The 17,101-nt window shown below is 39.6% G+C and overlaps 2 protein-coding genes across 4 annotated transcripts in view; one reads left to right on the plus strand and one right to left on the minus strand.

Annotated features, from left to right (window-relative positions):
• Nucleotides 1–6,078: 6,078 nt before the first annotated feature.
• Nucleotides 6,079–9,815, minus strand: LOC149281580 (growth factor receptor-bound protein 2-B). 3 transcript variants are annotated; one of them, XM_089499123.1, is made up of 5 exons: nt 9,738–9,815; nt 7,073–7,170; nt 6,843–6,965; nt 6,544–6,712; nt 6,079–6,264 (listed from the first exon to the last, which is right to left on the minus strand). In XM_089499123.1, the coding sequence occupies exons 1-5, from the start codon at nt 9,813–9,815 to the stop codon at nt 6,079–6,081; spliced, it is 654 nt and encodes a 217-aa protein (XP_089355249.1). The 3 variants fall into 3 exon arrangements, with proteins under 3 accessions (XP_089355249.1, XP_089355248.1, XP_089355250.1); XM_089499122.1 differs by having other exon boundaries at nt 6,508–6,712; XM_089499124.1 differs by lacking the exon at nt 6,843–6,965.
• Nucleotides 9,816–15,852: 6,037 nt separating this feature from the next.
• Nucleotides 15,853–17,101, plus strand: part of LOC149281581 (transmembrane protein 94-like) — a 28,267-nt gene continuing 27,018 nt past the window's right edge. The window contains exon 1 of the mRNA XM_089499150.1: nt 15,853–15,892. Within this exon, the coding sequence (XP_089355276.1) occupies nt 15,853–15,892 (40 nt within the window). The remainder of the gene's footprint in view (nt 15,893–17,101) is intronic.

The following is a 17,101-nucleotide window of genomic DNA, read 5'->3' on the forward strand; positions in this document are numbered from 1 at the left end:
GGTCCCGCTGATGGGGGAAACACCCCCATTAAAGGAAAAAAATGGGCGGGGAGTCCGCGACCCGGAGGATTCTGGTCTTGAACCGGAGGAGCAGCGCTCACCCGGCAATCTCCGTGTCAAACCCAGAGAGTTCCAAGGTATGCAGATATACCATAGTCATCTTTTTGATGCTAAAGACTACTCGAAACTTTAAATGCACAGAAAGAGTGGGAAAACGATCTAGGTATAGAATTAGACTCAGACACCAGGAATAAAGTAATAGTTACCGTAAAAAAAATATATTCACAGTCAAAATCTTATTGAACTTCAATATAAGCTTTTATACAGATGATACCTAGTCCCTGATAGATTAAACAAATTCTATCCTTCCTATACAAATATATGCTGGAGATGTGGTTCAGATAAGGGCACCTATGACTACATCTGGTGGAATTGTGCCAATTTACAATTATTTTGGAGTATGGTCAATAACACTTTAGAGCATTTAGAAATAACTGGTATAAGACTAGACAGAGATACTTTCCTTCTTCATTTAAATTGGCCAAAACTGGACAACATAAAAATATATTTAGTTTCACATGTTTTAATGGCAGCTAAAATAATTATAGCGTGACACTGGAAAAGTGATAAAACTGCTCTCTGGATTGAGTTTAAGGCGCAAATTGAACATTAACTACATATGGAGAAAGGTCTCCTCGCAGTTAACTGTAATATCTTAGCTGATAAGGCCTTAACTGTATGGGAATCTTATATGTCTTTAAATAACCTTTCCTATTAATCAGTTACAGCCCCTGCCACCAAAATTCTGCCTTGTTGGAGCTCCCCCAAGCCAATCCCTATCTTAGCCATCTAATGCTATGTAAGACAATCTTTTGCGACACTAGATTAATAGTTTCTTGTTGTCTTGTTTATTTTTTTATTGGTTTGTATAATTATTAATAATTAGCTATCGGAACCCCTATTGTGGCACTCTATAGCTACGTGTCTTATATTATACCTTTTTGTCATGTCTTTTCTTATTATGAAAATACATTTTAAAAAAAGAACTCCTTTGACAACATTATATATAAATCCATCCAGTCTGTTCCTTTTTTCCTGTTGTAAAGACCTCAAATTTTATTTGGTCATTGGTTTTGTTTTATATTCCCAACATGGTTAAATGATCTCACTGTATTAACACTTCAGCTGAAAGGCTGTAAAGCTTATCACCATCCTCTAAGTGAAATAAACTGATCTTAAGTCTCTGACCCTTCAGTTTTAGACTATGAACTCTGTTTTTGCACTGGTCCCACTGCAGTATAACTCAAGATCTCTATGGGGATCTCTCATACATTGATTTTATACCAATGATGTCATTGATGTCATAGTAAGATCGCTAGGCTCCCACTTTTATTTTGTTCCCTTTTTGATAGGGGAAGAAACTACCGTATTTTTATCCCTCTTCTCCTCTTGATATGTTTGTGCTGATCACAGTGTGACCACATACCTCCATAGGCCTGCATTGCCAATTGCATTAATTGTGATCAGCATGCAGGGGTAGAAATGGGAAAGCCTATAAAAAGACTCTGCTGAGGCTCTCCTGTCCTCATGTGACACCTTCCAGAAGGGAATGCTCGATCGCATGATTTGTGAATACCTTGAATGACTGTACCAGCACTCACGGCAAGCATCATTACACACGAGTCTGAAGGGACTAAGGAGAAAAATAAAATTACAGGTTTATTTAACTTCTCTCTACACAACTTTACTATTACCTCTGCCCTCTGTCAGTCTCTTCATTGGCTGCCTGCGCGCTTCAGAATGAACTTAAAAAGCCTTCATAGCGCTTCTCCTACTTACCGTATTTTCCCATGTGTAAGACGTACCTTTTTCAGAAAAATTTGGGGTGCGCCCACAGGGAGGCCGAAAGTGATGTGCATGTACTGGCTGCCTGAGCATGATAGGAGTGCGATTGCTAACAATTGCTAGCAGCTAACATCAATCACACTCATATCATGCCCAGGCAGCCAGTACAATAACTTTTTTTTTTCGGCCCCCAAAATTAAGGTGCATCTTATAAAAGGGAGTGTCTTATACTTGGGGAAATATGGTACATCTCATCACTTATCTCTAAATACACACCTAATCAGTCTGTCCTCTCTTCTGATTTGTTGCTCTTATGCACACAAGGGCTGCCCCTATCCTCTCGAACGCTCTCCCTGGCTTATCTGTCTTTCCCCCCACCTTTGGTCCTTCAAAAGATCCCTCAACACCCTTTCTCCCATATTCCTTTGCTCCCCTTTCTTAATTTCCTCCAATACTAGTGTGGCTGGTCCATCCTTAACAGTGGTTCTTTTTTGTTTTCTTATTTATGGTAATACAAGAAATATTTAAAAAAAAAGAGAGCCTTTTAACATTATGGGGTTTTAGGATTTGTCACAACATATGATTCAATGTTTACATAGCCTAAAATCTTCCGTCTCGGTACAGACAGGGCCATCCTTTGTATAGGGCAAAATTAGGTGGACACCCAGAACCCACAATCCCACCTGCCCAGTAATCAAAGCACACAGTGGGGTCAAGGAACAGGCTTACATGACACTGTGCTGAAGATAAAGGTGCTGTGCAAACGATGAGGAGAGCTGTGAAAGGGAAACGGAGTGAGTTTGTATATGCATGTGTAAGTGTGCGGTGTAGCTAAGGTCACCAGTCTGTAGGAGGAGGGCATATTTCACAGCTCCCTTCCACCTGTACAGGAACTGCAGAGACCGGGACAAATGGGCACTCCTGCATGCTGCTTATGACACGTAGCCTAATTTCTACATGCACCATTTTAATACTTTAATAAAACCCAATTATTACATGCATATACACAAAAAGCAGTAAAAGTAGGTAAGGCATGGCTATTGTTGGGGTTTACCACAGATCTTTTTAGAACCTAGCAAACATGCCTGGTTAATGGGGAGTAATCACGAGAAAACATGGAAGCATGTTCAGTGCTTTCTCTCGTGTTAGTCATGTGACGTTGTTGATGCCCGGCGCCCTACTAGGGATGGTCCTGTATCATATTTTTATTAAGATTACACATGGAATATGTGTGGGACACACCTTTAAAAGGTAAACAGTAGCACTACCAGCAATACTAAGTGTACCCAAGGTATGTCCCGTATGACTAGCTAGCAACCTTTTTATAGAACTGTGAGATGGGCATAAATGACCGGCACGTAATCTTTATGCTCCATTTTGTCTCCTATAATCTCTCTCTGTGTATATAAATACCGGTATGTATCATACCAACCCTTTTCATGCTTCATTAGAGATCTTTGCTGGGAAGGTCTAAGGATCTCCCCAACTGGCCCATGCACCACACCCCCTGCAAAGGCAGGACAGTGCCCAAAATATTATATATAGTGCTTGGTGTTAATGTAGTCAATGGTTGAAACCTCTTGGTTAATACAATCTGGACATCTTCTGGACCGGCCCTGGTAAAGACTTTTTGATTTTTGACAATTATTTCTTCATTATTAAATACATTTATCCACTAAAAACTAAACACGCACACACACACTTGAGCACCTAATTAAACACTGTTCTTTCTCTCTACCTTCCTGGTGAGATGGCAACTTCCCCTACTGTTGTCTCACACAATGTTCACTGCTCTATTTAGGAAGCTCAGCTCACCTTGCTATGTTCACTAATGGCTTCCCTACATATAGTACACGATAACTGTGCTTCTACTGAGCGCTGCTCAGGAAAACTACGCAGAGGAGGTTTTTCGAAAAACAAGGAACAACATTTGATTAGGGAAAATAGGAAATCTATACATTTGCTTGCGCAATGCATAGGTGGATTTTAATTAACATTCATTCTATATAATATTGTTTTTCCATGACAGGTCTACTTTAATATGAATTTGATTATGATCACTACTACACATACAAGACCTTTATATATGTTCAGACAATTAATCAGATTCACAACTGTTAAGACAAATGTATTAATACTGAGATGTACACGGGTTTGTTACACTGCAAAGTGCATAGAGGGTCACATATTACTACTTTTATCAATATATATATATATATATATATATATATATATATATATATATATATATATATATATAAAATCAATCCTTAGGAGGTCATTTGCAAGTTAAGGTTTTCTGGGCTTGTTACTTAGAAATGAGGTCACTAGCAGTCGAGTGAAGAATACACAGGGATTTTATTATTATTCACAGTTAATAACTATAATCTACCAAATGCCGCATTAGAATATTTAAATGCAGGAGCTGTTCTTAATTATTTAAACACTGATTTGATTTTTTTTATATATATATATATACACGCACACAAGTTTTCAATCTGCATGGGTGCAGAATATACATAAACCCCTAATACACAATCAAATGGTCCCAGTGTGCTCTTAATCCATTTACATAGAGCTGAAAGTAGTAGAAAATAACAAATCAAGAGTTAAAGAAGGAAAAGAGCAAGTAGAGGCACTACAGGGATGAAGTTACCCTTGTAGGGTCAAATTTTCATTTTGTGATAAAAGCATGTTTAAAGAATCATTGAAAATGTTCTACATTGTGAGCCTGTGGCATGGATCACTCTTGTAAACCTACACAGCTGCATGAAGGCTGTCAAATGGTGTCTGAAGAGGGGTATATATGTGAACATGCAACTCTTACCCAGCAAGGTGTAAAAGGAGTCCCTGCTGTGTTACAATGATGTTTTAAGCTGCAATATTTTGGTTCATAGATGCATCATAAGTCTTGGTTGTGGCCTTTAGCAGAACCTGTCCTCTCCTTTTTTTAGCCTTAACAGATAACAGAATATTCAGATGGTACACAAAGGGTTATCATCTGCACTACTGGTAAACTAAGAAGGCATGGAATATTCCTCCACAACAGACCAAATCTGTATAATAGCACTTTGGTGCAACTTTTTTGTTAGCGAACACCTTAGTTATCTGAGGCCTGTGCAATTACTTTCATTTAATTGCTTTAAAAAGCTCTGACATCTACAGATCAACCTTTTCCCCTGCTGTACCTCCATAATACAAGTGAAGAGCCAAATTTGGTGGAACCACGCTGCCCTCTGTCTGCAGAAGTGAAATAAAAGGTTTTCAATAAATAAAGTGGATGGAGCAGGTCAGTTGAACCAGGATTGAAGGCCAGCTGTATCTTAGACAAAACATCTGTGCCTTAGTTTAGGAAACACCTGGATGTGCCTGGAGATGCTGAGAAATTGTCTGTCCCATACAATAAAGCCAGCAACCCCAGGTTTGCATAGAGAGAAAATGACTGGAAATGGCAGCTCTCAATTTTGTATTTTATTTTATAGGCGTGTGTTGTATTTCAGTGCGTTTATAACACACATGCATGATAAGACAGATAAAGAGGAGTGAAGCGGGTGAAACATTAGGAAGAAACAGCAGCCGTGAAGGAAACTTGTTAATTAAAAAAAAGTCTTATTTTCGGTCTTTAATTTAAAGTTATGTTTTGGCATTCTAAATCAAACATCCATTAAACCCCCTCCCCCGCCCACTGAGCCTGTTGGACCCTCAACCCCCCCAAAAAAATTAAAGTTCCATAATGAGCCAAGGGTACTCCCCTTTCCTTCAAAAAAGATGCTGAAAAGCAATTGCACAAAGCACAGCCAGACTCCTGGGATGGTTTCCTCAGATCACGGACCAGTGGGTGTTCACCACTGTTTCTGTAGAGCAGTTTGTGTGTGTGTTTGCAAGTGTGTGTAGCTACCCTGCCCTCACCCCAACCCAGCTTTACAGTCAGTCCATTACCATTCTCTTATATATCACAGGTCTACCAGTGATAGACCCACATTTACAAATGTGTGGTCCAATTACACTATAGTCTGGTTAGCCAAATAGTTAGGGCCTCTCAATCAATTAGTATCCCTAAGCATATACTTTTGTGGTTCCATTTGTCGATAATTTGCCTATAGTTGCAATTCATTCAACGTATCTATACCTAAATAAACTTGTCTTGTGTATCCCTGGTCTTAAAATCAGTCCATACTCTCTTTCCCAGGTAAGTCTGTCTGTGCTCTTCCTTGGCTGCCTTGCAGGCTCTAGTTACAGGTTGCGGTTGACAGGTGTCACATAATTGCGTGGGAACATGCCAGTTTGGCCATGGCAAGTTCCCTTCCACCAGTTCGGATCTGAGTTGTCCACCACTTGGATGAAGTCTCCTCGTCGGAATCCAAGTTCCCCATCTTCCTGGGGATCAAAATCAAACAGCGCCTGCACGTAGGTGGGTTGCTGTTGAAGTAAAAGCAAAGAGGTCAGTTGTGATGCTTACAATGATACCGTGTCTAAATCAAATCCATGTCTATTAGAGGTGAGAAGGCACACAAAGAAATCCATTATTTATTTCCCCAAACAGTGATTCAAATGACCATCTCCTCAAGAAAGAAAGATTTGGTAGTAATACAACATGGGGACCCAATAGAACTTGGATTAAATATACACTCTCCCCTCCTGATTTCCCACCCCTCTATATACCTGTGGTAAATTCGTTGCTCTTTCTCCCCCGTGTACCTGTGGCACCTGCTCGATGTCACGCAAGAAGATCTGTTGGTTCCGGGATACTGATGTAGACCGATGGTAATCAACTAGCTCATTCAGGGAGTTGAACTTTACAACCCACAGGAAATACTTCCCTGCACCATCTCGCAAAACCTTGAAGTGCTGCACATCATTGCCAAATCTGTAGCAGAAGAACAGTTGTGTATACTGGGGCTTGACATTCTTTACAAATTTTCCTGTCTATTATTCACTACAGATTGAGCAAAATGATCCACCAAAAAAGTGTAGTAACTACTTGGACCAAGACTCACTTGACTGATAAAGAGAAGTCTCCTGGTGCACTTTCACTCTCACGGATCAAAAAGGCACCATCGTGTCTTTGCTTACCAAGCATCTCTTCTGCTTTGGCACGTGGAATCTTGCCAAAAAACCACCTGAAGTGGAAAGGGATACACAAAGGAAGTTAAGTACAAAGGTGAATGGGGCAGAGGAGCACCAAAAAGGTGAGGCTAAAGAATTCTGACCCGCACATGGTACTTACGGATGGGGCTTCATCTCAATATAATTTTTGGGAATGAATCCATCTTTTCCGTTGAGTTCAGCTTTGTACCAGTTCTGGTCACACTCTTCATTCAGGACCTATAGAAAAGAAAAAAGCATGTAGTACATGATTTCTGCCTCCAACAAGCTCCTGTTATCTTAAAACATACTACTAGTAATAGCACTAGCTTTCAATGTTCATATTTATATGCCACTGACATTTAAATTGTCTAGATATTGCTATTATAAAATTATAGGAACATAACCCATTATGACAAAACAGGAGCAGTTTGATGCAGGGGAGCAAATATGATATGAATCCTTAATGTAATTTATCTAAAAACAACCACCTTGCTGAAAGCTCAAAGACTGCACTATGTGAAAATTGATGTACGAGAGGTACAGGGTTTGGGGGATTTAAAGTATGTTATAAAAAGTGACAGTGATTTGGGAACTATTACCATATGTATTTGTCTGCTGTGCAGTGACTACTTAGACCAGTTTGTCTGCAGGTGCATTTTAAGGCTGCCCACTATTTATAAAGAGAAGGCAAAATTATATAAAATCACTAATTTGCGATTCTTTTTCTGGCTATGGGTATGTGATACAATGTGCAGCCTGTGGAGACTTCGCATCAATTGTGCATTGTAAGGCTACCCTAGCAGAAAATATCTGTTCAGATATACACTCAACGCTTTTCACAGATCATCTGCAAGCGAATGAGCGGAGGTGTGAAAAGAAAATGACCAAAAGTGATACATGGAATAAAGAAGCAGAGGCTCAGCACTTCAATGGTGAGGTGAGTTTATGTCACACAACATTTCGACACACAGATCTTGAGAAAGACCCGTTACCTGTTAACTCACCTCACCATTGTGCTGAGCTTCTGCTTCTTTATTCCATATATTTGAGGGACTGGTGGTACCCTGGTTCGTGCACCATCCCATAACTGAGTTCTGTATTCTCACCTTTCGTTGTTGTGTATGTTTTTTAAAAGGGATACCTGGCAATCACACCTAATAGCCCCCACTTTTCTGGGAAGGCTTTGGACAAGATTTTGAAGTGTGTGTGTTTGTACCCATTCAGACAAAACAGCATTTGTGGGGTCAGGCACTGATACTGAATGAGAAGGCCTGGCTCACAACTGACATTCCAATTCATCCTAAAAGGTATCCAAATGCGGTTAAGGTCCTACTATGCAGACCACTCAAGTTCCTCCACACCAAACCACATCTTTATGGACCTTGGTTTTTTTTTGCACAGGGGAATAGTCATGCTAGGTAAAGAATATCCCCAAGCTGGTGCCACAAATTTCAAAACATTATAATTCTATAAAATGTCTTTTCATTCTATTGCATTAACTTTACCCTTCACTAGAACTAAGGGGCCCAAACCCTTAAAAACAGCCCCAGACCCTAAACTCAATAATTATAAGGGTGTCCATGTAATACTGGTCATATAGTATAGCTAGAGGCATAAGTATTATTAGGGTGGTGGTTATTCCAGCAAAAATGACTACTGATGGAGAAAAGGCACCCTGATTTACTAGGGAGCAACTTATGTGATACCAAAGGCTGTAATATTACATTCTCCATTGTCTAGCGAGTGCTCTATGGTGCCATATGGTGTGTCCTGCATGGTTAAGCACTGTTATTGATTATTTGACATCATGCTTATGGGGAATGCGTGTGAATATGCATTGCTCAGCAAAACTAATCTCAATAACTGCATTACCATATTCTCTTCCAGACATAGTTTTACAGTGAAATCGCATATGATAGACTCACAATCTAATCTAAAATGTTTAAATTATTCAGAATATTATATTTCATTCTCGCCTTCTACCACAGGAATAATTTCATGCAAATATTGGATTACAATGCTATTTCAAAACAGTACAATTCTTCTGTAATTACCTCAAATACTTTTTGGCAAAATGCATCTTATGTATTTGTAAGAGTTGTTCTCTAGCCTACTTGTGCCATCTTAAAAATAAAACCAACTTGCAGAACCTACCAACATTAATAACGTATTCATGTATTTCAACTGAAATAGGAAATGGATGTGACAGCTATATGCTGTGTCCAAAAAAGTGAACTGCCTTTGTTTCATTTAAAAGGGGCAGTCTAATGTTCCCGACACCTCTACTACAGAAGAATGCATACTATGAGTAACCCCAACCCTAAGTTAAAATGCATTCTTTCTAAATGAAATAAAGCACAACACAGACTTTGCTGCCATTTCAATGGGAAGACCATACTCATGTGCACAGGAATCTAAACAGACATCTGCATGCAGCTTTCAGCAGAGCCAGTGCTGGAGCTGACTAAAGGCAAGTAAATCAAGTGCATGGAGATGCATTCGGCCTGCAAGGCACTTAGCTAAGGGACAGGGAAAGGGGCAAAACAATGTTAGTTGTATGATCAAAGTGCATATCAGAGTGTCCCTTTAATTAAGCAACATTTTTATTACAATAGATATTTTGAAAAGGCTGAACTCTATTTACTTCAGTCCCAATTTAGGCAAAGAAGAAACCTTAACAAACCTGAAACAATTACCTGACAATAATAGGCAGCCTTTTGATCTTGGTTAATTTTAGTACATTATAATTTTTTTTATTTTTTATTTCTCATAACTAATATCATTGATGGCCAAATGTCACTCACCTTCAGAACGTCCCCTCGTTTGAAACTCAGCTCATCATCTGCTGTGGCTTTGAAGTCATATTTTGCTATGGCCTCCATGGTGACTGCAACTTCTCTGTGGAGGCCACACAAAGAGAAGGGCTGTTCCCCTTTGCTGCTCACTCCTTCCGTTTGTCACCAGACTCAGGTTGCTTTGAAAGATACTTTTTAGCTTCACTTCAGAAGGAAAAACTGCGGCCTGAAATTACAGGAGGGAGCAATGAGCAAAAGACAGGGCTTTCCGTTCTTCTTTAATTGGGTTTATAACCGTTCAATGATACCAAATGTAAATACAAATCATTAATATTTGTATCTTTATCTACTTTAACATTCACAACATTGACAAACTAGTCAGGCAGTTTTAAAAGTAATGTGGAAAATGGTGATTAACCACTTCTAATGGTTTATACAAAAAGTTGTTCAATGCAGAATGATCCAGTGACAAAACCTGTTCAATTCAGTGATTCTGTGTTACTTGGCCTCATTGTAGGCCCTGAATTAAACAGCAAATAAAAGTAACTAGAGGGCAGCTCTGGACATATCTAGGCTACAAAGTGCACAAAAGATAAGATGAACTAAATTCATTTTAAACTCCCTGGAGCTTGGTCTATTTCCTGGTATCTTAGTGCAATTGCTTTTTAGATATATGGATTACCATATGTCACGGTAGCGCCATTACTTAACAACCAGGAACACAAACCTCAAACTTGGGGGGGGGTTAGGGACTACAGCTCTCACCATTCCTGTACCAATATATTCCTCTGTAAATGTCAAAGCTGAAAATCCTAGGAAAGAGGACTTTCAAAACAACAACAAAGTAAATAATATATATTTATAATTTAGATTGCAAACTTCTTTTAGCAGGGACCTCCTTATCTGGTTCTGTAAGTCAAATTGCTATGCTATATATTACTTGTGTCCTGTTCACCCATTGTATAGCACTGCGGAATATGATGGCGCTATATAAAATAAATAACAATGGTTAAAACTGTCAGGGGGAAAAAAAAAAAAAGTGTGGTTGAACAAGACTTAGCAAAATGAGTAAAAAGCTCCAGTTTCAACCAATTAAAACAATGACATGAGGTTAAAATCAGATACTATTTATACTCCGGGGAACTGAGATAAAATGACATATATGTTCTGAAGTCTTCTTCTTTTTCCCCACCCCACCCATACAAAGGCTGTGAGAACCTACTTCCTCCAAAGCTAGAGCTAATTTACTGGGATGAAATCATTAGGCAAGTCCTGAGCACTTAAGATGGCAGCACATATGCTGAATTCCTCATAGCTATACCTTGCTTTCTGAAATCTAAAATACCGTTTGACTTCTGATACATTGCAGGAAAATTGTTGACAGACCATTATCAGGTATTGTAAGGTTCGTAGGTATACCAATGTCATATGTTTTGTCCTTGGTCTTGTCATGTGTCCTGAATAGTCTGTTTACCACAAATATTTAGGCTCTTTTGTGTGATAACCTTTAAAATGAAGTAAATGTTTCTCAGCGTCCTCTAAAATGTCTCATTTGTAATGTACTGCCTGTACTCAACTTGAAGCTTAACTTAGTTTCCTAAATACTAGATTTCCCAGACTGCTTTAAGGGAAACTCCAGCGATCATATGCACTTCAATGTGTATGATAGCTGAGTGGCCCCTATACATTTCCATGGGGGAAGGGGGTGAATTCTGCAAGATTCCCCCCTACTAATTTCCTCTCCCCAGCAATTTGCTGTACAGGAGATGCGTTCTGTCAACTACCAGCAGTGGCTCTGTGACTGTTGGTCTAACGAGAACCCCTATGCACATGCCCGGTAAGCACTCCCAGTGGTTTTAAAAGAGTCAAGCAGCCAACCAGTGGCAGCTTCCACATAAGTCGTTTTATTATTAGTACTTTAATATGCATTGTTTGTTTAAAGAGTTGCCAGGACACTGGAGTGTTCCTATAAATTGGGTGGATATACTGTATATTAACAACATGGAGGCACTCGAATTATCAGGCATTATTAGTGTCACTTAGACTGGTTGCGTGGTCAAGGATGAGCTGTATGCTGATTAGAGAAATGACCGCACAGCCAGTAACACACGCAGCATGTCTTAAAAGGAAGCACGCTTAAGGGGCTAATTTAACAACGACAAAACTATAGACCAAGAGTTAAATACTTGACCACTTTTAAGAAAAGTAAATATATTTTTTTTAAATGTTCCCAACTACAAGCTTACAGAGTCCAACAGGAGGCCCTCTCTTTCTATAAGACTCTAGCTTAAGGAACGTCAGAGCTAACAGATGTAATTTAACCAGTCTTGGCACGGTCATTGGATGAGTAGGTCACAGACAGTACACTTCACCTACTTCATGTCATTTACAGATCCCGAGGCAAAAACCACATCACTGCCCTGGACAATCATGAAAATGCCACTAGAAAGACCTGAGTTTGTAACATTTTAAATCAAGTAAATTACCTAAACCCTTTGCTGGCTAACAATCACATACGTTGGGAAAGCACGGCCAGACCCTGATCCGACCAATATCATCAGTGACATTGTTGTAATGGACTATAAACTTCTCAACAGTAGGGCCCTCTTCTCCTTTTGAACCAGTGCGGATTAATGTGTTAATTTTGTAAAATTTGACACATATCATTTTGTATTCTTTATGTAATAAGAGGAACTCTGCTGGCACTCTAAAGAAAAAATATAACAGATACATCCATACTTACTCCTTGACAAAGCAAAATACAGTTCATGTGAGGGATAATGTTTAAATAGTCAAATTATCAATATGTTTTCAAATAATCCATGGACTACCTCAGGGACTACCTCTTGCCCTAGCTTTAAACAGATAACTCCAGGGTTATTTTAAGCCCTTTATCATGTATTACTAAAGACCCTCCTTTGTGCCATTAACCTCAGCTTGACTATGGTACCTGAAGTCCTGTTGTGTCCTTATTTAAGTCCACCTAATGTCTATATTACTTGAGAATTATTTTATTAAACTATATTTATCCTTCATGGCAAATAAAATAAGTGCTAAAAATGTCCACTGTTAAAAAGTGGTAAAGCCGAGTCAATATCAAGGAACTATGCTAAAGACATCACAGCTTATTTGATAAATATCAAATGCGGTAAATTCAATTTACATTGGTTTAACTGTCAAGATACTTGCCTCAACTCTAAATTAGCACTTATCCGGTTGTGTTTTAATGTGAGGTTCCATGGGGGAGAAATTGTTCTCAAAATGCATTAGAAACCAGTGCTCTATACAGCAATATAGGTTAGCTTTGACAAAAACCTGGTTTCATCTCATTTAGTTCCAATAAACTCCCTTTTTCTGTATACATGTCGGCTGCCATTGTTCTCGGTCATGTGATATTTTTGTTGACTTGCCCTGCGCAAACCACATTGAGCCGATTCTTTATGGCAATGCTAAGGAAGTCTGTTCTCCTCTGTAGACCTTCATCAGTCAGATTTCCAGCTGGGTGATTAAGACAGATTATAGTATCGTTTGTTAGAGGCAGTGTGATAAAATGACAGTGTGTTTTTGTAGACTTGTGTGAAATATTAGCAGAGCACACATTCAAAAGGCTACTTATGCAGCTGCCTAAAAATATTATGCCAAAACAAGAACAGTTAAAAACACATTTTTTAAAAAAAATAAAAATATTTTTAATCTGATACTAGTAACAAAATTTGTAACTAGTAATAAAAAATAGTGTGAGTTTGCCATTAAGTTATAAGTAGTGGTCTTTAGACCCGCCTTTGGGCAAGTATTTTATCAGAGTAGATTTACAGCAGGTAATGAAATCTACCTTACAACTACACCAGCCCAGTGACTTTTGTATTTCGTACAAGGAAGTGCTGCAGCTCCAAACCGTGGTCATACTAAACGAGAACTGTTGCAGCCATGGCGTTAAACATAATCAAGTTAGTATGTTAAAGCTAAATATAGCTTTTACTTTTACAGAAACTTTAATGTTAATGCATATGATGAGTGTTACCTCAGAACCATTTTTTTTTCTATACAACATTTTCCCACGCCAATCCCTTGCAGGAGATGCATTTGGCCAAACGCATCTCGTACTCTGAATCGTGCACCTCCTTCCAGCTCTTGCAATCGTTCGTGCAAGATTTCCAAGGGGTCTGACATGGTGCGCATTTGGTGCTCCGACTAGATTTAAGCAGCTAAAACTGTCAGTAATCATATAGTGGCTATTATGCAGCTGTATTATATTGACCAAAACAAAAACGCACATGAAATGTACACTTTATGGACAAAAGTATTGGGACACCTGACCATTACACCATCAGGGACTTTTATGACATTTTAAATACATATATAAATATATAGTTGGTACTCCTTTGCAGCTATAACAGCTTTCACTCTTCTGGGAAGGCTTTCCACAAGATTTTAGAGTGTTTCTGTTGGAATGTTTTCCCATTCACCCAGTAGAGCATTTGTGAGGTCAGGCACCGATGTTAGATGAGAAGGCCTGGCTTGCAATCTCCATACCGGTTCATCCCAAAGTTGATCGATGTGGTTGAGGTCAGGGCTCTGTGTGGGTCACTCAAGTTCTCCCACACCAAACACATCCAACCATGTCTCTGTGGACCTTGTTTTGTGCACTGGGAAATAGTCATTAATTTTCTTCTGGCATCTGTCAAACCCAGACCCATTAGACTAACAGAGAACACGTTTCCACTGTTCCAGAGTCCAGTGCTTTACACCATTCAATCCAATGCTTGGCATTCTACTTGGTGATGTGAGGCTTGCATGCAGCTGCTCGTCCATGGAAACCCATTCCATGAAGCTCCCACCGCACAGTTTTTGTGCTGATAATAGTTCCAGTAGAAGTTTGTAACTATTCAGCTATAGAATCGGCAGAGTGTTGTCAACTTTTACGCACTATGTACCTCAGCACTTGGTGATCCAGCTCTGTGACTTTACGTGGTTGAGTTGCTGCCGTTCCTAAGCGCATACACTTTCCAATAATAACACTTACAGTTGACAGTGGAATATCTAGCAGGGGTTAAATTTCACCAACTGACTTATTGCTAAGAGGGCAGCCTACCACAGTACCACACTTGAATTCACTGAGCTTTTCAGAACGGCCCATTTTTTCCCACAAACGTTCGTAACTGCATGGCTAGGTGCGTAAGTTTATACACCTGTGTCAATGGGTCCGATTGAAACACCCGATTTCAATGATTAAGATCTATGTCCAAATACTTTTGTTCATATGGTATACCTACCAAGTTTTTTTAATACGCATTAACGTTTGATGAGGTTAATTGGAACAGTAACACAAAACCACGGAGTCGGAAAAATCACAATAAATAACTTGACTTCGCAGAATCCCTCACCTCGATAGGCTTGCAGCATTCCTTGCTGTTTTTAGATCAATGTACGTTTGTGAATAGACTATAAAGTTCCACAAGTTTATATTGTTAAGGACAGTAGACTGGCCCTTCAATGTGGCACTACTAGCAAATCAAATACATTTTGTGTACTGAGGCTAACATGCATCTCCTTATCCCGTTCTTACAAAAGGTTGTCTTAACCAATCAACAACCAGGGAATAGAGCAGGGATGGCTTAAAGGTATGCAGAACCAGATGACAGTGACTTACAGTTTTACATACTGCAGCCTCTTAAAGTATCATGTCCCAAATCAGATCTACCGATGAAGAATGCCTATTAAAGTACATAGCACGAAAGGATTTCAATATGTTCAATAACTTACACAAAATAAAAAAAATTCCATCCACCATCCCCTCTGTAGTTTTGGCTGATGAAGCAGCCAATCACTGGCAGGAAACAGTGCCAGTGATATTACTGGAAGCACTTTCATAGTTCTTTTTAAAAATAAAGTGCATACGCTGGCCGGAGTTTCTCTCAAAAATTAAACTTGCCTGTTCACTATTAAGAGAAAATTGGAGAAACTCAAACAAAACAGTTGACTGAAAGCACATTAAAACACTGTGAATCCGGTACCCTATGCTTTCCTGTGGGCACATACATTACATGATCCGCGGGGTACCTCATGGCACGTGCTTCACTGCCACCCCTCCCCCTGAAGGGAAGCATAGGGTGATGGATTAACGATGGCAGAATATAGGCAGCAGCGTGGGAAGTCTCCACAAGGTGAGAAGGGGATCAGTGTTTGTGTATGTATGTATTTGTATAGAGCTAGAGTCAGTGTTTGTATGTGTATACTATAATGTCATAGTGTGTATAGTGCTGGAATCATTTTGTGACACTATAGTATTCACTTACAGACTGACTCTGACACTATAGTATACAAACTGACTGATTCCAGCACGATACATACATACACAGAATCCAGCACTATACATACATACACACCGGCTGACTCCAGCACGATACATACATACACACCGACTGACTCCAGCACGATACATACATACACAGACTCCAGCACTATACATACATACACACCGGCTGACTCCAGCACGATACATACATACAGACTCCAGCACTATACATACATACACACCGACTGACTCCAGCACGATACATACATACACAGACTCCAGCACTATACATACATACACACCGGCTGACTCCAGCACGATACATACATACAGACTCCAGCACTATACATACATACACACCGACTGACTCCAGCACGATACATACATACACAGACTCCAGCACTATACATACATACACACCGGCTGACTCCAGCACGATACATACATACAGACTCCAGCACTATACATACATACACACCGACTGACTCCAGCACGATACATACATACACAGACTCCAGCACTATACATACATACATACATACACACCGACTGACTCCAGCACGATACATACATACACACCGACTGACTCCAGCACGATACATACATACACACTGACTGACTCCAGCACTATACATACATACACACTGACTCCAGCACTATACATACATACACACTGACTGACTCCAGCACGATACATACATACACACTGACTGACTCCAGCACGATACATACATACACACTGACTCCAGCACGATACATACATACACAGACTCCAGCACTATACATACATACACACCGACTGACTCCAGCACGATACATACATACACAGACTCCAGCACGATACATACATACACACCGACTGACTCCAGCACGATACATACATACACACCGACTGACTCCAGCACGATACATACATACACACTGACTGACTCCAGCACTATACATACATACATACACACCGACTGACTCCAGCACGATACATACATACACAGACTCCAGCACGATACATACATACACACCGACTGACTCCAGCACGATACATACATACACACCGACTGACTCCAGCACGATACATACA

The sequence above is a fragment of the Sceloporus occidentalis genome, unplaced genomic scaffold, assembly GCF_023333645.1.
Source record: "Sceloporus occidentalis isolate IW3139 unplaced genomic scaffold, rSceOcc1.0.p SCAF_130, whole genome shotgun sequence".
Classification (NCBI taxonomy): Eukaryota; Metazoa; Chordata; class Lepidosauria; order Squamata; family Phrynosomatidae; genus Sceloporus; species Sceloporus occidentalis.

What these genes read in the sequence shown, in the direction of transcription:
- LOC149281580 (XM_089499122.1), bottom strand. Translation starts at nt 9,815, where the DNA reads ATGGAGGCCATAGCAAAATATGACTTCAAAGCCACAGCAGATGATGAG. An exon ending in AACGAGGGGACGTTCTGAAG is followed by an intron (nt 7,171 to 9,737) that starts GTGAGTGACATT and finishes TCTTTTCTATAG; the next exon opens with GTCCTGAATGAAGAGTGTGA. An exon ending in GACTTCTCTTTATCAGTCAA is followed by an intron (nt 6,713 to 6,842) that starts GTGAGTCTTGGT and finishes CTTCTGCTACAG; the next exon opens with ATTTGGCAATGATGTGCAGC.